General features: G+C 45.4%; 1 protein-coding gene across 5 annotated transcripts in view; it reads left to right on the top strand.

The window, feature by feature from the left end:
* The window catches only part of LOC144110515 (protein FAM184A-like), a 122,428-nt gene extending 108,365 nt beyond the window's left edge, over nucleotides 1-14,063 (top strand). For all 5 annotated transcript variants that reach the window (XM_077643517.1, XM_077643526.1, XM_077643508.1 and 2 more), the window contains one exon: nucleotides 13,448-14,063. In XM_077643517.1, coding sequence (XP_077499643.1) covers nucleotides 13,448-13,657 — 210 coding nt within the window. In that variant the 3' untranslated portion in view covers nucleotides 13,658-14,063. The remainder of the gene's footprint in view (nucleotides 1-13,447) is intronic.
* The last annotated feature ends 8,585 nt before the right edge of the window (nucleotides 14,064-22,648 follow it).

The raw sequence follows: 22,648 nt of genomic DNA, 5'->3' as shown, positions 1-22,648 counted from the left end.
CACCATTTCGACTCCCCGTGCATTGCAATAAATAGGAGGCCAGCCATGACGCTGATTTATCAATACTGACAAGGTTCTTGTTTGTGCAGCATGGTTTCAAGCAAAAAGTGGTAAGGTTTTAAAGTAAACGGAGTACACGTGCGAAGGCATGTGTTTAGCCTGGTTGGCTCATTGCTGAGTCGTCGGTACGTCTGGCGACGATACTGGACTCAGGATAAGCTCTGATCGAGGCTAAGCTGATCCTATTTGTTCGCGCCGCAAATGGAAGTTGATGAAGACGACGATGTGCAATGCAATATGCCATTAAGCCCGAGGACATCACCACCACCACCACCACCACCACCACCACCACCATCATCATCATCATCATCATCATCGAGAGCGTGTTCCAGTTTAACATGAGGCGCGATCGGCTGCGGCGATTGCATAGTGCTCTCGCGCAGTGGCCAGCGAAGCGTACCTGCTCACGCCGCAGCGGGTTCGAAGTCCAGTCGTGGCAATGTTTACTTTATTTCTTTATGGGCTCTTGCTATGCTGGGTTTGACCAAGGTCACCCTCCCATTGGCTACAGCTGGAGCGACGCTCCTTCGAACTAACCCGAGCTTGCCAGAGTTACTCCGAGGCTTCACACAGGATTCTTGATGGGGACCAAGCAGTACCTGCTGAACACCCTGCGCGGACGCTAGAAAATGACCTCCATGTCTTTAGTTGTCCATGGCGTGAGGAGTACCGCAAAACTAAGACGACGGGCAGGGAGCAGATACCATTGCAAACGGGACATGAGAGGACTAACCTGCGTTGGGACAGAAAAAAAACTGTGAAAGAAAACAACAAAGGGAAAAAATTGAATCACAGGTTTTCAAAACTTACGAAGGCCATCTCTCTTTTGAGAAGTGAGATAAAAGGCGTGCTAACGCATTTATCTTGCAAAGCAATGATCTGCGCACTTCTCTCATTTGATGTGTTAAATTATCTCTGTTTTTGACACCGACTGAGCATTTGTCCAGGAAGATACACAGCCACACTTCTTGCAGTGCGAAGCTAGAAAACTGGCTGCGTATTTTTTTTCTGTTTTGTTCCTGCTCACCAAGCCTTTCATTCAGGCACTTTCCTCTTTCGCGGTTTTTTTCTGGCGCATGCGCCGGTTTAGTCCTCTCATGTAACGTTTGCCTTGGTTGTCTGGAAATCTTTCAGTCGCGAGTTAGCGCCTGTGTGTGTGTATCTGTTGTTTGTCCGTCGAATTGGTTTTGGGCTACACCTGATTTCATGAATCACCGATGCCGGCTTGCCTAATTTCCCACCCTTTGTCTCTTTAGTTTATCTGAGTTTGTCCTTTATGTCGATTGACGTGATCAACTTGGTTAATCTTAGTGGTGGTGGGGCAAAACAAGCAAAGGTGGGTTTACATACGCAAGACGTGCGCTGTTTAGATTGGCAAGGACAGAGTCAAAGACAACAGGAACGGTTAAGTGCAACCGTTCGTGTTGCCTTTAACTCTGTCCTTGTCAATCTAAACAGCGCATGTTTTGCATATCATGTTCCGGCCAATTAGCCCAGTCCCAAGCACTTCTTAACTTAAGCTTTTATAGTTCGCTCTTTCATGATCCCCGTGATGTGATGAGACAGGTAGTTTACGACGGGACTCTATGCCACGTTTCTTTGCTTAAGCAGCAGCTGCTGATCAGCAACCTGCAATATAGTTATGTGCATGCTTTCCAGCACATGGTTTCAGTGATTATTGCCTGTATTTACCACGACAGCTTGCTTGCACAAGTCTCAATTTTTATTGAAAGCAGATTGCCTATCAAAAAGCCAAGGAAGTGTGTTATGCTGTGGACAGCAGGTGACGAAAAGGATGCGAACAAAACGCGAAAGTACATTGTGGGAACACCAGAATGAATCAATGTATCCTCGGGAATGCGACGAAATCTTTGTGAACAGAATTCATTCTTTGCTCCATGCAGCAGGCAGGACAAGTCAACTGGAGAATAAAAACTGACACGGAGCTCATTACTGACATAAGAAAATTTATTAGATGCATGCTGTTTTGCTATCATATGTAAATGAGAAAAATTTTTCTGATGAGCATATTTTTCTGAGTAAGAAATATAATTTGCAGAGGAAAGTTGTAACAGTAGCTTGGTTAGGGCTAGTTGGTAACAGTTGTTTGCGAACATAGCGCAAAGAGGACAGGGACGACAGGTGTGAACAGGACAACTCCTGTCCCGTCCACATCTGCGTCGCCCGTGTACTTTTTGCGCCATGTTCTCAAAGAAGGTTGTGCCATTTCGTTCACACTTTTTTTCGTTCACACTTGTCACATAGTCGAATCAATGAATGAATACCTGCGCTTTTCTTTTCACGTGCTGGACGTTAGCACAATGGTACTGAAGTCAAAGGGTTTGGTGCATTGTTTGGTGCTCAACCATGTTGCTTCTCCACAATATCAGGTAGCCGTTTTGTCATTACTTGTCTTTATCACCAACAGCAACAGGTAGCCTCCTCCATGCTACGGCGGAATGAAGCGGCAAGAGATTAAACTATTCAAGGAATAGGGTTAGAGCAAGCGACTTGTTTCACAGTGACACGAAGAGAGGCAACGCCCAGTTAAATGTGCACATAAACGCAACACTCCGCGTGCGTTTGACAAAGTTGCTGAGTATATCTGCATAAGAAGTAGTCATAGGATTAGAAATAAATGCAGTGATCCCTGGAAAACAAAGGTCTATAAATTGCTGTTGGACTCAATTCTGCACCCATAATGAAAGATGGAATGGTCTTCACACGGAATGACATTAGCATGTTATGCCTAAATAGGCTGCTACAAAGATATTTAGTTATTTATTGTCATGTGAAAATAAGCTGCACACCATCCAATGTAAAAATTAAATTTTGTATTCCTTGACAGGCATGCACACAATGCTGGAAACAGATCTTGCTCTCAAAAGCAGCAGCACAAACGCATCGCAGTTTAAATTGCCCATGTTTGTTTCTCTGAGAGCAGCTCGAACAAAGCTGGTCACTTTATTTATTTCTTTGTGCATAATGTACCACCATTTGTAGTCTAGCAGATGTGGGACGTGCAGTACAAGAACAAACAGTACAGAAATTAGCAAGCCTCTCTATAGCGCTGGAGTGGCCTTCTCTGAGCGATTCTGTCAAAATATTTAAGCACGCACTGCGTCCGAGAGAATGCTTGTACTTAAGCGAAGCCGCACAGACTTATGAGCGATAAAGGCCCAAGCAACGTGCCCCTAAGAGAGGAACTGCGCTAAATTTAGTGTGATTTAATTTAATTTGAAAGATTATTTTCCAGCAACTGGATAGCCGCCTGGGCTAAAAGCTGTACAAACAGCTTAATAAAGGCCCTGGAAACCAAAACATGGCATGGCAGCAGCAAACAGAAACGAATGAACAATTCATGAACAATACAAAATTAGACTTCAAAAACAAAGCTTGTAAACGCATACATCAGTATAACACAACAGAAAGAAGCTAACAAATCGTTTGTCAATAATAAACGCAGTTGACAGAGTTCAGCGATTTGGAACAGTTCGTAATTTAAGACTTGGATAAGAACCGAAGTAATTGCACAAGTAATTTCTCAACTTTTTTGGAGGAAATCCTGTAGTCTCAAAACTAAACATTTTTACAGATTTGCCTGTCTGGTTGGGTTTGAAGACTTATAATAAACTGTACATCTCCAGCCAAAAATTTTAACTTAACCCAACGTTTCGAAGCCGCCTCGGCTCCTTCATCAGGGGTGACGGGGGGCAGTAGCTAGCGTCTTTAAGTATAGAGGGGAGGAGGGGTCAAAGGAACTACAGCTGTGATGCGAAAGGCGCGGGGGAGGGGGAGGGAGGTTTAGGCTCTTACTCACGCTGGCGCACTGCAGGGAGGTGGTGAATGGCAACTTTGTTTCGTTGAGTTGAAGAGCGAAGTCCCTGGTCATATACTGGGGGCAGGTTTCCTTTTGTGCGGTCGATGTTGTTCGGGGTGGTTTAGATATGCCAGGATTCCAGAAGGAGCCTTTTGTGGTAGTTTGTTTCGGTTCTGAGGATGCGGGTTTCTTCGAAGTTGGTTCCATTGTCGGAGTCCTCGGAATGTTCGGTTACTGGATTGCGCTCTCTTGTGAATTTGCGGACGTCGTTTTTATGTTGCCAAATTCTTTCTTTGAAATTTTTGGTTTCGCCGATGTAGCTTGCGTCGCAGTCGGCGCAAGGAATTTTGTAGACAATGCCTTGGGCTCTTTCTCTCGGCGGCCGGTCTTTGGGAACAGGTAGGCCAAGAGCAACAGTGTTTGTGGGCTTGTGTGCAATGTGGAGACCCGCTTTTTTCAGGATTCGGGCGATGGTCTCGCTGGCACGTCCAACATAAGGTGAAGTGACGTATTTTGGTTGTGGCGTTGGTCTTTGTGCGTTGAATTCTTGGCGAATGTTGTGTTTTTTATGTCGAATGGTTTTCTGAATATAGAATTTTGGGTAGCCGTTTATGATGAGTTCGTTGAGTATCGTTGATTGTTTTTTTTTTCTGTCAAGTTCTGTGCTGCAGTGTGTATCAACTCTTCCGAACAGCGTCTTCACCACTGATGCTTTATGGACTGTCGGGTGGTGCGAAGAGAAGTGGAGATACCGGCCTGAGTGAGTTGGTTTGCGGTATACGGAGAATTGAAGGGCACTGTGGTTTCGGGACACGAGGACGTCCAAAAACGGCGAGCAGTTTTCTTGTTCCACCTCTAGCGTGAACTGAATGTCAGGTTCTACGGAGTTTAAATGACAAAGGAAATTTTGAATCTCAGATCTTTTGATGACGGCGAAGCAGTCGTCGACATACCTGAGGAAAATCTTTGGTTTCGGGTGGAATGAGTTGAGGGCTCGTTGTTCAATGTGTTCCATGGTTAAATTGGCCATGACGACAGAGATGGATGCTCCCATTCGTGTTCCTTTCACTTGTTGGTAAAATTCCCCGTTTGACGAGAAGTATGTGTTTTATAGGCACAACTCCAGGAGGACATCCTTTACACTCGGCGGGGTTCGTGCGCTGAGTGTGTCGTCGCGTTGTAGGGCGTATCGGGTAGCGGTCACCGCAAGCTTCACGGGGATTTTTGTGGAAAGGGACACCACGTCGAAGGAGACAAGGCATTCGCCGGCCTCAAGGGTAGCTTGAGCCGACACTTGAGCCACTCTTGAGGCCGGCGAATGCCTTGTCTCCTTCGACGTGGTGTCCCTTTCCACAAAAATCCCCGTGAAGCTTGCGGTGACCGCTACCCGATACGCCCTACAACGCGACGACACACTCAGCGCACGAACCCCGCCGAGTGTAAAGGATGTCCTCCTGGAGTTGTGCCTATAAAACACATACTTCTCGTCAAACGGGGAATTTTACCAACAAGTGAAAGGAACACGAATGGGAGCATCCATCTCTGTCGTCATGGCCAATTTAACCATGGAACACATTGAACAACGAGCCCTCAACTCATTCCACCCGAAACCAAAGATTTTCCTCAGGTATGTCGACGACTGCTTCGCCGTCATCAAAAAATCTGAGATTCAAAATTTCCTTTGTCATTTAAACTCCGTAGAACCTGACATTCAGTTCACGCTAGAGGTGGAACAAGAAAACTGCTCGCCGTTTTTGGACGTCCTCGTGTCCCGAAACCACAGTGCCCTTCAATTCTCCGTATACCGCAAACCAACTCACTCAGGCCGGTATCTCCACTTCTCTTCGCACCACCCGACAGTCCATAAAGCATCAGTGGTGAAGACGCTGTTCAGAAGAGTTGATACACACTGCAGCACAGAACTTGACAGAAAAAAAAAACAATCAACGATATTCAACGAACTCATCATAAACGGCTACCCAAAATTCTATATTCAGAAAACCATTCGACATAAAAAACACAACATTCGCCAAGAAATCAACGCACAAAGACCAACGCCACCACCAAAATACGTCACTTTACCTTATGGTGGAGGTGTCAGCGAAACCATCGCCCGAATCCCGAAAAAAGTGGGTCTCTAGGTTGCGCACAAGCCCACAAACACTGTTGCGCTTTGCCTACCTGTTCCCAAAGACCGGCCGCCGAGAGAAATAGCCCAAGGCATTGTCTACCAAATTCCTTGCGCCGACTGCGACGCAAGCTACGTCGATGAAACCAAAAATTAAAAAAAAAGAATTCGGCAACATGAAAACGACGTCCGCAAATTAGCAAGAGAGCGCAATCCAGTAGCCGAACATTCCCAGGACTCCGACCATAGAATCAACTTCGAAGAAACCCGCATCCTCGGAACCGAAATAAACTACCACAAATAAAGCTCCTTCTGGAATCCTGGCACATCCAAACCACCCCGAACAATATCAACCGCACAAAAGGAAACCTGCCCCCAGTATATATATGCACAGGGACTTCGCTCTTCAACTCAACGAAAAAAAGTCGCCATTCACCACCTCCCTGCAGTGCGCCAGCGTGACTAACAGCCTAAACCCCACCTCCCCCTCCCCCATGCCTTTCGCATCACAGCTGTAGTTTCTTTGACCCCCTCCTCCACTCCATACTTATAGACGCTAGCTACTGCCCTCAGTCACACCTGATGAAGGAGCCGAGTCGGCTTCGAAACATTGGGTTAAAGTTAAAATTTTTGGTTGGAGATGTACAGTTTATTATAAATAATGTAGTGTGTCTATATTTGTTAAGAAAAAAATGGAAGATTGTGAGCCAAGGATTCTAGTTTGTAATTGGTTTGTAATCTTCGTCTGTGGTTGCATGTTTTCGCGCTGCTCCTTTTCTGAGGTTCAAAATGCACCAGCTAGTCCCCCCAAAAAAGTTTTATTTTTTTATCGAATTTGTTCTAAACTGTGGTAGAGACCAAGTGTCTGTACATCTTGACAATAGTGGTACGATGCTCAAGAGCTGCAAGCTGTGCTAAGAAATTGCTCATACCTGTTGAATAAAAGTACATTATTTGCAAGAAATGAAATTCTTAGATATCGTCCACGCGGATCATATTGAGCGATGTTATCTGAGATTAATACTCGACGTTGCTTAAAAGTTAACGATTTTTCTTTGCAAGACGGCAAGTTTGTTCACATTTGCTTTAGTTGTGCTTGCCCATACCTGGGTACAGTATTTGTTAGAGAAAACAAAGCGTAATATATTTGTAGTTTCGCGCTTATGGGAAGGAATGTGCGGCATCGTGAGATTACGCCGGAAACAGCAGAGAGTTTTTTAGCGATGACGAAAAAATGAGCATCTCATTTAAGGTGGGAAGAAAAGAATACAGCAACAACCTCACGTTCCTCAACTATTTCTATGTGCTGGTCTTGAAAAATGAGTGAATGTAGCGGCTAAAATACTTTATTCTTAGCACAGAAGATATTACCAGCTTTGGATTTAATTGGGTTAACCTTGATTTGATTTACAGTAGTCCATGCTGACAGTTCATTGAGGATACGATTACCTCTTTAGATTAGTTGGCTGATATTACTCTCAGAAATTTAGTAAGGTACTGTCGTCAGCATAGATTACGACTTGAACTATAGTGTCGATATTGACAATATCATTTATATTGGTAATAAATAAAACTGGATCCAACATACTTCCTTGTGGTACGCCACTTTTTATTGGCAAGAGAGATGACCTTTGGTCGTTTATGCGTACACACTGCTGCCTATTTTACAAGTAGGATTGTAGCAAAGCCAGAGCTGTCCCACAAATTCCATACGATGAAACTTTATTAATGAGAATATTGTGATCGAGGCAGTCGAACGCCTTGCTACAATCGATAAAAATTCCGGCTGTCAATCATTTATTATCAATATTTTCCAAACTTTTTTCTTTCAGGGCTAGCAGTGCAGCCTCAGTGGACCTGTCCTTCCTAAAACCGTACTGTGAATCTGTTAAAATACCTTTTTTATTATAAAATTTTGTAATACGAGAAAGAAATACTGGGAGTACGGAAATTAGCCGGTAATTGGACGCATGATTGTGACCACCACCACCTTTATTTAGTTTAGATACCCGTACACATTTCATAGCAGTTGGAAATATACCTGACTCAAGTACCGGATAAAAAATGTGAACAAGGGCAGACGTTAGCAATTTTAATACATATTTAGCAGGTTTAATTTGTATTTTAATTCCGCAGCTCATGCTCCAAAGCGCTAGACAGTCTACTCATGTAAGTATAAGTTAAAAATACAGAGAAAACAAATAAGCAAAATAACAGGCTCCAAACAGGATTAAAGTTTAATGAGCACTTAGGTGGTTCTTTCGGCAATTGCAGGAATAAATGCCTCGTGGAAGTGAATGACGTGAATTGCGCAGTTTATTGGGAGTATGGAGAGTAATGAGAGTATGGAGAAGGGAGGTGTGCACTTCGAAATTTGTGTTTTGTCACCTTCTTCGAACAGAGCAAGTACCTTTGCCACCAGCATTGGTTTTGTAAATTGGCCTTATGAACAACAGGTACTGTAAAGGTGAACAAGCGCAGGTGAGATTAAGTCAAGGACAAACTTCACGGGCCTGACTTGCAGGTTGTTGGCATCACAGGTGCTACTGCTGCTCAGTTCTCTGGAAAGTCGTGTTGCACAAAAGGATTCTAGGATACAGAAAAATGTGGATTATGTGTCGTGCGCATTAATATAGTGGCATGCGTCCACGTCAACAGTCCGGCAACGGATACTGCTGAAGTGATCGTGAAAACAACCGAGAAGCGTGTCATCGCAGATTTCCGCGCCGTTCACGACAATATCGATTTCGGGTGTAGACGAGTCATTTTATACATTTAACTTGTGCCATATTACACAGCTGTCGTTTTGGCGCGTGAAAAAATTCGTTTCAAAATGGGAGGCTACGGCTGAACTTACCTCTTTTGTAAGCTGGTTGCAAAAGGACTTAAATATTCGCAAATCATCCGGATCTTTGGACCTGATAACCCTTTTGAAAAGCGGATTTTTTCTTTGACTTTTCTAAATAGGTCGTCCCCAATCCACGAATTATGCATTAGGGAAGCTCGGTTCTTTCTGGAACACTAGGAAAAATGTTTCTTATAAAATGCAGTAAAAATATCACTGAAGGGCTCATACACAGTATACTCACATTGAGTGGCATAAACACCATTCCTGTCAACTTTACGCAGTTTTTCACAAAAGCGGTCATGGTTTTCATTGGCGATTGCTCAAAATACAAGAAAACGTTTATTTTTATTTTTTGTTTTACGTTTCTAACTCAGATTCGCATGCGGCCGTTGATGTGATATGAAAGAACACCAGATTTGGTATCTGGCCGCAATTCGTGATTAGCACATCAAGGCATGCGGAAGTGTCACAATTAACACTCATAGAGTATGTATGACGCTTAAGAACCCAAGAGTGCATAAGCAGCTCAAATTCACGCCTCACGGCAGTATTAGCACAAAGATGTATATTGAAGTCATCACCGCTTATGATGCTGTGCTGAAAATCAAAAATGTATTCCAAAAGCCCTTGAAGGAAGTGAAAAAAAAACAATTTGGTTGGTTAGTTGGTTGGTTGGTTGGTTTATTGGTTTATTGGGTTTAACGTCCCATAGCGACTCAGGCTATGGGGGACGCCGTAGTGAAGCGCTCCGGAAATTTCGACCACCTGGGGTTCTTTAACGTGCACTGACATCGCACAGTACACGGGCCTCTAGAATTTCGCCTCCATCGAAATTCGACCGCCACGGAAAAAAGTGAATATGGAATTTTCATGCGGTGGGTGCTAAAACCAGAGCAAACCATACGGGCGTGCAAAAAAAAAAAACAGCACTTCATAATTGCCAGTAATATGTCAAGATTCCTCAACACATTTCACGTTGAAGTTGTTTCGCACTAGCATGCTGACACCACAGCCACGTGAAGCACTTCTAGATTTACCGAAACATTCTTAGTTCGAAGGCCGTCAAAGAGGCGTGCGCCTTGGTCGAAATAAGTTCATGACAGCATAAAAATGAAACTCAAAGTGCAGGCTGCATTACATCTTATCAAAATCAGCCGTCTTGTTTCTCGCCGACTGACAGTTAACTTAAATACTGCGAACTGATCCATTGCGATCAGAACCAATGAACTTCTTGAAATCAGAAGGAAGTACAAAAGGGTTGCACGACAATAACGACGGACATGTGAAGTATATATGCTGTTTTGAACCTAAGCAACGAGAGTAACCAATTCGGTCGCAAACTTTATCAGGCATGCGCTTTCGCCCTATTTCCTCACGAACACTTTCCAGCTTTCACAATCACTTTCCCAGTCAAAGCGAAAATCCTTGACACGCGCCCATTCCTTTGCAGTCTTCAACATTCGGTTCTGCACAGTCAAATTTTCCAACATGAGAGTATGTTGCTGAATTTCTGAAAAGCATTCCTTTCCCGCGAGGCATTTCTTCTTTGCAGGGTATGTTGCTGGGCCAGTTGGTTCTGTCAGACATCATGGAATCATAGCGTTTGCAGACGAGACCATACACACGACTGCGCTGAACTGTCAACTTTATTTTGGGCGTGCTTTCATCCACGCCTTATATTTTACAGAAGAACATTAAAGCTCAAGGGCACCTACATCACAGATAAGAAGAGGACTATCTGTAGCAGCGACTTGTGTTAAGACGTTCACGGAGTGCTCTACACTTACAAGAAGAAGAAAACCAGCACGAAGACAATCGCAAGACAATAAGAAAATCAATCGCAAGAAAAAGGGCCCAACCCGGGTCAATAAATGCCAACGACTAACTCAGCGAACACGATAACAAGGCTAAAAACGAGGCATAAAAACAGGTGAAAAGGTGGCATAGATGAGGGAACAATTAACAGGGCAAAAAGTCATGAAGTGGTAAAAAAAATAAAAGGAATCTGGACCAACAAATTACAGAGTAAAAAACTCAGTGAAGCGATAAAAGGAGGTAAATAGATGGCATAAAGGGGGCAATAATTAACAGGCCACAGAGTGATAAGATAAGCACTGAAAGGGGTATGGTAAGGATTGAAGGTGGCTTGGAATGCAATGCAATCATATTGACACAGACAGGAATGGGATCTCTTTTTCCAGAAGGGCTATTGGCGCCACGCTAACGCAGCCTTGTTTTAGGTTGTCAATGATGGCTGCTTCGGTAATTTCCCGACTGCGCTACTTCTTGTTTTTTGCCATGGTTCTGACATTCGCGGAATTTGGAGGGCAGCGCTTTCAGAATGAGCAGTCACGACAGTGGATTCCCAAACTGCTCGATTTTTTATCTTTAACGCTTAAATTATGCTCCTGTAGTCTTTTGTTCACGCAGCGGCCTGTCTGTCCAACGTGTTATTTGCCGCGGGATAGAGAACGAATAGAACAGGCGACTCTCCGAGGCAGACGAGACATACGAATCTCGATGTTTTATTACGCTTTCTTTTCTTCGCTCGGCTGGCTTGTTGACGCGACTAAAATAACCTCAACTCCTGCCTTTTTCCCATTCTTTTTTAAATTGTGGGAATCCTGGTCAATGAAGGGTATGACAGCCAGTTCTTTGTTACTGAAGCGTTATTGAAGGCAGCTTGAACACTGTCTCTCTTCATTAGCTTTCAGTGCGCGGAGTCGTAGGATAAGACAGGCTGCTTGTTGGCCCTTGTTTCAAAAGTACAGCAGACGTGTTCTGGTGAAAACTGCAACCTCAGCTCCAGAAAGCGATTGGAGCCATTCTTCGGGATCTCATGCGTTAAAATCAGGGGAGATCTTTAACGTCGACTGAAAAACCCAGAAAGTCTCTAGTATGTTTTTTATTACCTTTTGCAAGAAGAGAATGGTGTCGTTTGAATTTTTAACTAGAAACAGATCGTCTTCTGCTAGCAGGTTCAGTTTGGCTTGTAGAAAAATTGCAATGAATTTTTTTCCAAGTTTCTTCTTCCGAGACGATGGCACGGAGCGTGCATTCAGCTTTGTGCGTTTTTGCTGTGAAAAATGGGTCCAGGGAGAACTCGCTGCTGTCGCCGATAGAGCGAGAGAGCCTGTCTAAGTTTATCCTCTCACACAACTTTTTGGCTGCCCTTCTTACCTTGGTGAAACTGATATTATTGCATTTCTAAAACAAGAATCAATTCTGCGCTTTCTTTTTCGCAACACAAGTCATTTGGCACGATGACAAAGCCTTAGTCTCTGTCAGCGGTGAGCAAAGAAAGGTTATTGTTCAATTACGGAACAGTCTTATCAACGGGACGCTTTTTCCCATTCCCGCTGCAGCGACTGACCACATCAACGCCTTCTGAGACACAGCGATATTATTCAGACATAAGGGCTAACTTTGATACTTGCCTGACCAAGGTCAGTGAATCTGGGCGGGAAGAATCGCTTGGCTGCTAAATGTTTCCTCACTTATGCCATCCTTTCCTCTTCTTTTGTCGCCTCATTGAATTTGGGGCTGCGTTGACCGTTAGTCTACATTCCTTTTAGCTGTTTTTTTACTGTTTCATGAATTTTCGCCGTGTTAATTGTTGCCCCATCTATACCGTTTTTTTCACCTGTTATTATGCCTCGTTTTTAGCCTTGTTATTGTGTTTGCTGCGTTAATCGTTGGCATTTGTTGGCCCAGCCTTATCCAATTTTTCTTGCCATTGTGTTCTTTTCCTTGCGGTTGTCTTCGTGCTGGTTTTCTTCTTTTTGTAGGGGCAGAGCACTCCGTCAGTGTCTTACCCCAAGTGGCTCCTACAAGTCATAACAGTTCAGCGTAGTTGCGCCAGTGACTTCTCTCTGTCCTTGTCTGCAAGCGCTGTGATTCCATGATATTTGTCCTTTGTTGACTAGTGGGTAAAACGAATGATTACACCTGACTTTTTTTTCTTGATTAAAGACTGTAAATGGCGGAGACAGTTTGCTCGGTTAGAGGTGAAAGTTTCAGTGTTGACGCGATGTCAGTGAGGTTTTCCATGAGTGATTCGCTTTTTTCTTCTTTGATGCCATTAACTTCAAGCTTAGCAAATGGGCACAAGTGACAAGGCAAAGAAGCTGGGCACGGCGATTTCCTTCCGTGGATACGCCGGGCCCGTGCACGCCTCCGAAAGACGGAGCATTGATATTTTCCTGGAGATGTGGTCCTGAGCGAGGTCCCTTCTATATGCCGATAGTGACCTGACTTTGAAGGCCGTGTTAGCGAGCGAATTCGGTCGGTTGAAGTCTCAGAGGCGCTCAGATTTGGTATCTAGGGTTTAGCATTCCGGAACACCATGTTTACCGTGCGTATCGCACAGCACCCGAGCGCGTCTTGCGTTTTGGCCTCCATGCAAATGCGGCGGGCCGAACGTGACGCGGACACCGACAACGCCGCGGAACCTTGCCACTGACAGCTCGCGCTGTGATAAACAGATGCACGCCCGATAGCAAGCGCGACATTGCGTGCCTTCATTGTTTAGAACAGCCACAGATTCCACCTTGCACTCACAACGTTGACAGTGGTGTGTTTGTTCCCGCAGAAAACGGCGCCCGAATTCAGCGGTGGGCCGCCCCCACACGCCCCCCGCAGGACCCCTTCGTGGGCAAAGCCCCCCGTGGCACTGCCTCCGCGGACAGCCGAGCTGCAGAGCAAGCGCAGTGTCTGGTTCTCGGCGCCGCCGGCGGACGCTGGCCGTACGGCCGTGCTGCGCAGGGTCCCGGAGGGTGCACGCCACTCGAGACAGCAGTGAGCGTCGACTCCTGCTCTTCCTGGATCACCGTTTGTCTTCACTCTGCACAGCGCCCGGGCTTTTCTCGGGCAGAAACCTTCCGCAGCCATTATTGCGATAAGCCTGGTTGAAGCATGAACCCGGTGACCGTCTTCGTCACACCTGGCAGGCGACCACATCTGGCGCACCTGTCAATCGCCCCGTTTCTCACCCCCCTCTCTCTCCACCCTGCCCACTTACTGTATGGGAGAGGAGAGAGGCTGGACTGAAAATAAAATAGCTGATATGAAAATGATTAACACGGACGGAGGAAAAATTAATAAAGGAAGCGATCATATTAGAAAAAGAATTTGAAGAGAAGCAGAATTGGAATAGAATATAGGGTGAAATAAAAGAGCGGAATGGTGTCGCATGTCCTCCGCATCAATCGCCCTTATTTTTTTCCCTGTAGGCCTCACAACTGGTCCCAAACAGGTGTTGAAAAATCGAAGCGTGGCCCCTTTACTGTGAAGGACCAGACATGTGCAATTTGCTAACGTTATGAGCCAAAGGCTGAGAACTGAAATGCGCTCAGAAAGAGTGGCCTGGCTGGGCAAGTTCCGATGCCTTCAACGACGGTGACGAACAGGAAAAGGTTCGTAATGCTAATTGAACCACTGTCAACGGTGGAAGCTGAATTGCTAAGGTAATGGAGTCAGGCGTCTCTCTTCTCTTCATCGTGAAGTCTCGTACAGGCAGCGGGGCTCACGTTGTCTGTATACAGACAGGAAACTGAATAAAAGTAAAATGTTAGCTCTTGTGAGTTTTTCAACACACAACCTGCAGATTTAGAGACCAGCTGCTGAGCTCTGGTGCACCTGCTAGCTCCATGCAGCTGCACCGAGCAGCTACACACGCTGATCATTTTACGGGAAGTTGCTCTTATTCGACCTTCATAAAGAAATGAGTAACCCGCTTGTGGCTGTGTGGTTTTACGGTCAGGCCTCGAGCAACGCAGCACCGTTTGTGTAGTCTGCTTTGCTCCGAACTGCGCGATAATGGAGCGAACACAGCCTCTAAATACAGTTAAACTTGTTTGAAAAATTCCTTTATAAATTGTTTCTAAGCTGCCTTAGCCTAATAGAGCTGGAAAGTTGGGAGCCATTTGGGCGAAATCAGACAGAAGGCAACGCTCACGTCGACCACTAAGCAGATGCGAGAATTTCCGCTATCAGTTTCGTTTATGGGGTTGAACGTCCCCAAGCGACTGAAGCCACGAGGGACGCCGTCTTGGACTGCTGTGGATGATTTCCACCACCTGGTGTGTTTAACATGCACTGACCTCGCACAGTACACGGAGCTCTAGCATTTCACCTCCATCGAAAAGGTGACCGCCTCGGCCGGGATCGAACCCGCGTCTTTCGGGTCAGTAGCCGAGCACCATAACCATGGTTATGGTGCTCGGCTGCTCCAGCCACCGCGGCGGCTCGGCCCAGGCAGATTCTGTTCTAGAAACCACCTGCAAGATAGTGCAACTGCCAGCGCTGTGTCTGGTTACATGGGAATATTTTGGCTCTATCGGGATTACAAAAACGTCCAAAATACGGACAGGCGCATTTCTTACTGAAGAATTTTCAGATGGGGCTGTAGTCCCTTCGCGTGTATAATAGATGGACGATGGATTCTCCTGAATATAGTAATGGTTTTACAATTTCTTTAAATGAAACCATACTAATGCGCGTGCTCAGCTAGAATAATGCCTGTCTTTAGTCTCAGTTGGGCGGTGTTTCACGGCAACACAAACTACCGCTGAGTCCTCAACAGCAATCGGCTGCTGAGGTGGTTCCTGTACATTATTTTACCTCATACACTGTAAACAGAAAAACACCCGGCTGGGAGTAAATGGCTCGTCAGGTAGCGAATTCCCGAAAAGGTGGTTAGATACTCCTCAGAACAGGAGTATCTGGTCTACTCCTCTGTTTGAAGAAGTATTTTTGGAGTGCTGGAAGGACTAAAGTGTTACTGCTCTCTAGAGTCTAGACAAGAGCTTATTTTGGAGTAAATGAAACGCTCACCAATGAGTTAGCATGTCCATTAATAGAAGTATTGTTTACTTTTTTGCAGCTGACTTTATAGTACATTTCAGGAGTATGTTCCTGTTCCTTTTAAGTAGTTTTCAATGCGAAAGCATTACTAGACTATGTCGGCACCGGAAGTGTCCGCAAAATGTCCGCAATACGTGGAAGCTAGACGGGTTTTGTGAAGTATATAAAGTTAAACAATATCGTCTCAGAGTCACTAATCATTGACCATTAACATTAGTCATTAATTTTTTACTCTATTCAACGGGTATGATTAATAGCACTAATTACAGTTATTAATGATGCTGAATAATCGGCAAATTAATGGGGACGAATAACTGGGCTAATAAATTATGGTAACTAATAGGAGTAATTAGTGAGATCATGTGGCGTCATATGCGCCTGACGTAATATCTGGTATGACGTCATCACATACGTCTGATGACGTCACGCCTACAACCAATTAGACTAAAGCAAAAAACAGCCCTTAATGTCGGTGTCTGAGAAGTAGGATGGTATGCAGGTTTTCAGATAGTTCTAGAACATTCCATATGACGTCATATAGACAACAGCTACCAAAGTCAACTAGGAGCCACCAACGTCGCGGCAAACACTAATGCTTTCGCATTTCTCCAGTGCAGTCTCTGCAGTGCTCTCTAAGTTTTTACAGGAAATTTTTTCAACAATTTTTCTTACTATAAGGCGCCATTTATGATGCCAGAGAGTATATTTCACTTGGAGAGGGGAAACCCATTTGAAATGCACTGCTCCTATCGATGCCTCATTTGAGAGCTTCGTGTTCCAGAATAAATGCGTCAATGAAATTACAATGACTGATTTCAAACAATATATTTATTGGGTGCAAAATGTTCGAGCCAAGTGTCCGGCAGCTTGCTTTCGATGATTACAGAGAACCAACGCCATGGCCCCTGTAGAAAATCAGAGGAATGCCTTGACCCGCGCTGTCTTTGGGAATTCAATTGAAATACCCAAAGGAATGAAAATAGAGACGCCACACTTGCAAGCAAGGAGAGCACCTTGAAATGTTTTGCTGTCAACATACAAGCATGTCATGCTTCCGCTGATTACAAGGCACGATATCAAAGGAGGCTTCTTTTGAAAGAAAGAGTAAAAAGGAGAATAAGCGCATGAAAGAAATTACACCTCTACGCTTGAAGTATGAGGTGCTTGAAGTGTAAAGTCAAGTTCACACAAGCAATTCAGAGTACACTTTTTAATAAGATAGGTAATGCTGAAGTTTAAACGTTTTTTATGGCAAAATATTAGCTAGTATAACACAGTAGTTAATTTACTAGCTAGTAAACATTTGTACCCTGCCGGATGACAGCGGCTGAACGCGGTTTTCAGGGTATCACAAGTTGCAAAGAGTCGCTATCGTGGCCGTTAAAACAATACGGCGAATGGAAAGCAGCGTCGATCGGGAAGCTTTTCCCCATAGAGCATAAAACTCAAAATTCAGATGGCCTTAGTAGTGCGAAATCATTTCTAGGCTATGTTGACAAGGTCGTGTCACCAAAGCGTGTCACCAAAACGTGCAGCGATTGTGACGTTCCCAGAAGAGGTAGCATCAAACGAATAGTTGTAATCGATAGACGACGATGTGAGGATGATGTGCAAACAATTTGAGGTCAATAGGATGATTAGTTAATTAATTAGAGTCAATATGATAAAAACTAACAAAATAGCGCGGACGTCGATATAGTGAGTGGACGGGAAAACAGCCGTGGACGGCAAAATATTGAAAAAAAAAAGGCAAAGAGGGGGAAATAAAGAATGTAATAGATTGAAATGTTTTTGATGGGTGATAATTATTCGAATAAAAAGTTTGATTGACATAGATTAATTAGTTAATTAGTTAACTAACGGGTAGCCGTAGTGATCTCTAACGTTCTTGCGGCACTCGCGCATTCGCACTGCCTTTGGTTGCTTTCCTGCACTGAAAATGACATTCTGATAAAGAATTTTTTCGCTTGTCAGAAGGTTCCTCATGCGTTCCAGGCATTAGATCAAAAGCAGTTATTGAAATCAGAGTATGAAAACAAAAGACGGCGCTTTGGATACATGCAATGGAACAATGCAATTTGCTTGCTGGGACAGTCCGCAGCCGCGCATTTTGTTGGCGTCGTCATTCTTCGTAAACCCTAAACAGTAATACACACCCGCCGCGGTGGCTCAGTGGTTAGGGCGCTCGACTACTGATCCGGAGTTCCCGAGTTCGAGCCCGACCGCTGCGGCTGCGTTTTTATGGAGGAAAAACGCTAAGGCGCCCGTGTGCTGTGCGATGTCAGTGCACGTTAAAGATCCCCAGGTGGTCGAAATTATTCCGGAGCCCTCCACTACGGCACCTATCTCTTCCTTTCTTCTTTCACTCCCTCCTTTATCCCTTCCCTTACGGCGCGGTTCAGGTGTCCAACGATATATGAAACAGATACTGCGCCATTTCCTTCCCCCCCCCCAAAAAAAACAATTATTATTATTATTATTAATACACCTATAGGCTCCGTGCGCTGCAGTTTGGCGCGCGCGAGTGGCGCCACCTGGTTTACAGCGGTGGCGAAAGGCGGACGCAGCCATCGCAGCTCTCCGGTTCAGTTTGCAGTGAGCGAGGCGAGCGATGAGATGTTTTGTCTGAAAGCGAAAACAAACTTCGATAATTATGGCCGCTCGACCTACTGCTGTGTTTCCCAATGTCATAACAGCTATAAAAACACTGTAGTCAAGATATCGAATACATTTTAACGCTTTCCTTGGACATCGTGCATGCTCGCTCATGCACAGAGGGTCTGCTGGAAATTAGTGCACTGTGGAATTAAATTCATGAGTGTGAACTGGGAAAGGGTTTACACTGACTGGGGTGTTTTGAAAGTGCCATCATTGGCAGGAGTTGCTTTATATCTTTATGTATAGGAAAGTAATGCGCTCAGTCAGTCGCAGGAAATGGTCTACGGGGAAGTTCTTAAAGCTAGCATCTGAAGTTTGTCTTCGTTTGTTATGCTCATCTGTGGTTCAGCGTTTCAATTCTGTTTCTATTTTTTCGTGCGTGTGTGCATGCTGTGGGAGCGGCGCCGTACTTCTTAGAGTGCTTATGTCGTTTTTCACATTGTTTCACCTAAGCGTTTGTGTATTTATTTGCATCATTTTATTTCCTACAGTGGTTTAAAATTTTGCATCTTTATTTTTTGAATTTCTGAAATCTGAAATCCTGTTCTGGACGAATAAAAAAGAAAATAGATAGTGGTTCAAATTTATCTATATATATTTCTTGGATTTCACAACATCGATAAACCCTTAATTTCTGGAATTAATCTTTTCATTTCAATGAGATTTATCGCCCCAATGCAACTCAGACTATAAAAGGCGCCATAGTAGGAGGTTCCAGATGATTTCAACGTGCACTGACATTGCGCAGTAAGCGGACCTCTAGAATTTTGCCTTCATTGAAATGCGACTGCCGCAACCAAGATCGAACCGATTCATTTGGGTCAGTAGCTGAGCACCATAAGCACTGAGCCACCGCGACGGCCTTTCTAGAGTTAAGTATTTACCGAAAGAAAATTAAGACAAAATAATTGATGTAATTGGTGGTTTCAAGAAATTCCTGAATTTAAAGTCCTCTAACCGTGGAAGATACGTAGCAAGAAACCCATCGTCTTTTTGTATGCTTAGAGCTATGCTTCTCTGAGGGGAATACACAAAATAAAGCAGTGTTGACTCTGCAGGATGTCGAGCACTATCATCTGATATATGCGTAGTAAGTTTGCGTTTTTCGCAATTCTAGCCGACCATATACATATTGGATGTCACAGTGGATGTAAATTACATAGCTGATTTCATCATCTGAGTCAGTCAGAGACTTGTTTCTAAAACTGGAAAGGTACTTAATTTAGTATCAATAAGATCAACTGCACTGCCGGACATTGCAGTGCCATCGGGACTGCAACACTATCATGGTTGCTCGGAATCGGTGATCAGCTCCACCTGAAAGCAATTGAAACTAAATGTAGCAGCGGTTGCGTCAAGACTTTCAATGCGTTGACTAGCAGCGGTTGCGTCAAGACTTTCAATGCGTTGAAATCCGCAGAGAAGCAGGCGTTGACTTAGAATGGCATCGCGGTCAGTGCGCGTCTGCTATGCGACCGGTCTGACGCGAACGCATCGGCATGGAGGAAAGCGCAGGGCCACCACGGCCAGTCCCGAAGGGGGCGCGCGCTCTCCCCTCGAGACACTGGCCGTGGCTGAGCGTCCGGTTAACGCGGCGAGTGCCACGAGGCGGCGCTGGCGATGTGGTCGCTGCTGGCGCCACCATGCCAGCGCACAGAGCCCACAGGGAGTAAAAAGGGTGCAAGCTGTCCTCTCGCGCACAAAAGGGTGTGCGCGAGAGGACAGCTTGCACCCTTTTTACTCCCTGTGGGCTCTGTGCGCTGGCATGGTGGCGCCAGCAGCGACCACATCGCCAGCGCCGCCTCGTGGCACTCGCCGCGTTAACCGGAGGGTGTGCGCTAGAGGACAGTTTACTCCCTTTTTACACCTTTGTTTAGAGTTTACAGGCTAAAGGCAGGGCCGGAGTGACTAGCATAGCTGGATGAGCGAAGTTTTATTGTAATTTCTTTGGCATTGTTAGGAATATAAAGCTGCCTCCAGACCCCTCTCCACCACCCTCCCACCTGTCTTCTGTTCTGTTTTGCCCTCACATTCCTGGCCAGGGTTCAAAAGAAAAACATTCGACACAGGTATGTCTGGTTGGGAAAGGAATTTAAGTGAGAAAGAACACCAAGCAAAAACAAAAACAAAAAAGAACGGAAAAAGACGATGCCTCGGAACGTACTCGGTTCCTTCATCAGGTGTGCCTGCAAGAGTGTTGCAGTTGCCTTTTTTAAGCCTTCGGTTAGTCATACGCCCGGTTACTGGACGTAGACCCTGGATGAAAAGGGGGGGGGGGGGGGCGTTCATGGGAACAGTTAACATTGCTCCACGTTTGCTGAATATGTCATAACTCAAGTAAGAGCCTTCTGCATGGGAGCGGCTCAGTGTCCAACACAATAGTTCCCTCGAAGTCAATCTTTATTTGTTCCTCAAAGGTCCACGAGGGACATTACATGAGGGGTGGGCTGAGAAGACAATTAGCATGAATACAGATGATGTCCGAGGGCGGTTTCGAACCTGCTGTAGTCGATGATGGTTGCCACTTCGGATGGAAGGTCATTGCAGTCTTGGGCTGTTTTCAGGAAAAAAGACTGGTGATATGTTTCGGTGCGGGCTTCCACAGGGTAGACGGCGTTAGGGTGACAATTGCGGGAAATACGATGAGCGCGTGTGATAGGAGTAACTTCGTGATTAAAGGTATGGAAAAATTTACTCACGCTCCGTTCCCTGTTCATTTGTTTGACATCCGCTTTGTGCTGCTCCATTCTTTCGGCGAAGTGCCTGGTTTCACCCATGAACGACGCCGAGCACTTTGCGCAGGGATCTTGTATACTTGTTTAGGCTCTATTCTTTCAGCGGGATCAGTAGTTTGAACCGGAACGCTTGCCTTCGCGAGTTTCACATAAATGGAAGGTGTTCGGAAAGTGGTAGCGAAGAGGAAACTTCTTTTCACATTTTTAAAATGCGAAGAACTTACAAAATGGCACATTTTGGAACTAGACGTCTAACGAACCAGAAAGGCAGTGCTCCGTATAGTTCCCACCTGACGTCCGCTGCGGAAAATCACTGCTACGTTAAGACGCCACCAACCTGGAAAATCTCCTTGGGCAATCTCCTTGGGCGCTAAGGTATCGGCATATACTGTGCTATGATTACAAAAATAAATAAAATTGCTTGCTTTGCTTTCTCCACAAGGCTCGCTAAAAACACAGGAAAGGAAGCAGCTGATTAGGGCAGGCAAGGTTTTCTTCTCATCGTGCCACTAGGGGGCCACGAGAAGAAAAGTAGTTAAATGTGCAGTGTAGCAACGACACTGCTTTTTTTATGATAATGCTCCCTTTGCGTGCTCGCTCACCTTTACAATCAAGAAGCTGTATGATGCCCATAAGAAACATGAAACGCTTTCAGTGGCCCTAACACACCCTTGGTTATCTGTACTCACCGCGTCCCACTCAAGTTCACTTTTTTCTCCTCATTTCCATTGTAATACGCCAGCTCGTTTATTCTCTATTATCCACGCTGTGTAGTGACAGCACGGCCACCTCCACTGTAGATGCTGAGGGGGGGGGGGGGGGGGGGGGATACCCAGACGGCATCCATGCATTCTGCGACCACCAGTATCACACCAAACCGGTATTCTCAAAACTGCCCTATTGAGAAACGGCGAAATAGCTTCCTCCACTACCTCTGCTTCTCTGCACATACCAGATAGCTATGGTTAAGACGGTCGAAACGTCAGAAACGCTGCTTCCTGGTTGGTTCTTCCCCTGTCATTTTTCTTTCCTTCACTCGCTCCAGTGCCCTAGCTCAGTCTAATTTTTGCAGTCTCTCAGGCTTTTCGATGTGATCATGTCTTCAAATAGCAATCTTGCATGACCGCAGTGCAGCAAGGCCAGCCCTCGCGCTTTCCTGGTCGGGACGCCGCGGCATGGGGAGATTGGCGCTAAGGAAGAAGTCAACAGTGAGGCCTCGGCACTGCTTTCGAAAAAGCTAGCGCAGTGCATCAATCTCAATGAAAACGTTGGGTTCATTGACCAGACATAACGCCAAGAGTTCACTCACTGAGCAGATATTGTGGCCGGCTATAGCGGCGACCTGTGCGTGGGCGTGGTGCCGATAGCAGTGTTAACCGCTGTATATAGAAGAGTGCGCGACAAAACAAGTGAAGCGCCTCGGAGGGGGGCAAGCGTTTGGCGTGAATAAGTGCGCACGATTCTACGACTGGCGACGAAGCGCGCGCAATCACCGCGGGCTGCTCCGACGCCAGCGGCCGAGAGGGGCGGCTGTC

This window comes from Amblyomma americanum, chromosome 1, assembly GCF_052857255.1.
Source record: "Amblyomma americanum isolate KBUSLIRL-KWMA chromosome 1, ASM5285725v1, whole genome shotgun sequence".
Taxonomy (NCBI): domain Eukaryota; kingdom Metazoa; phylum Arthropoda; class Arachnida; order Ixodida; family Ixodidae; genus Amblyomma; species Amblyomma americanum.
Note: the sequence above shows the minus strand (reverse complement) of the source record. Positions and strands in the feature narration are given on the sequence as shown.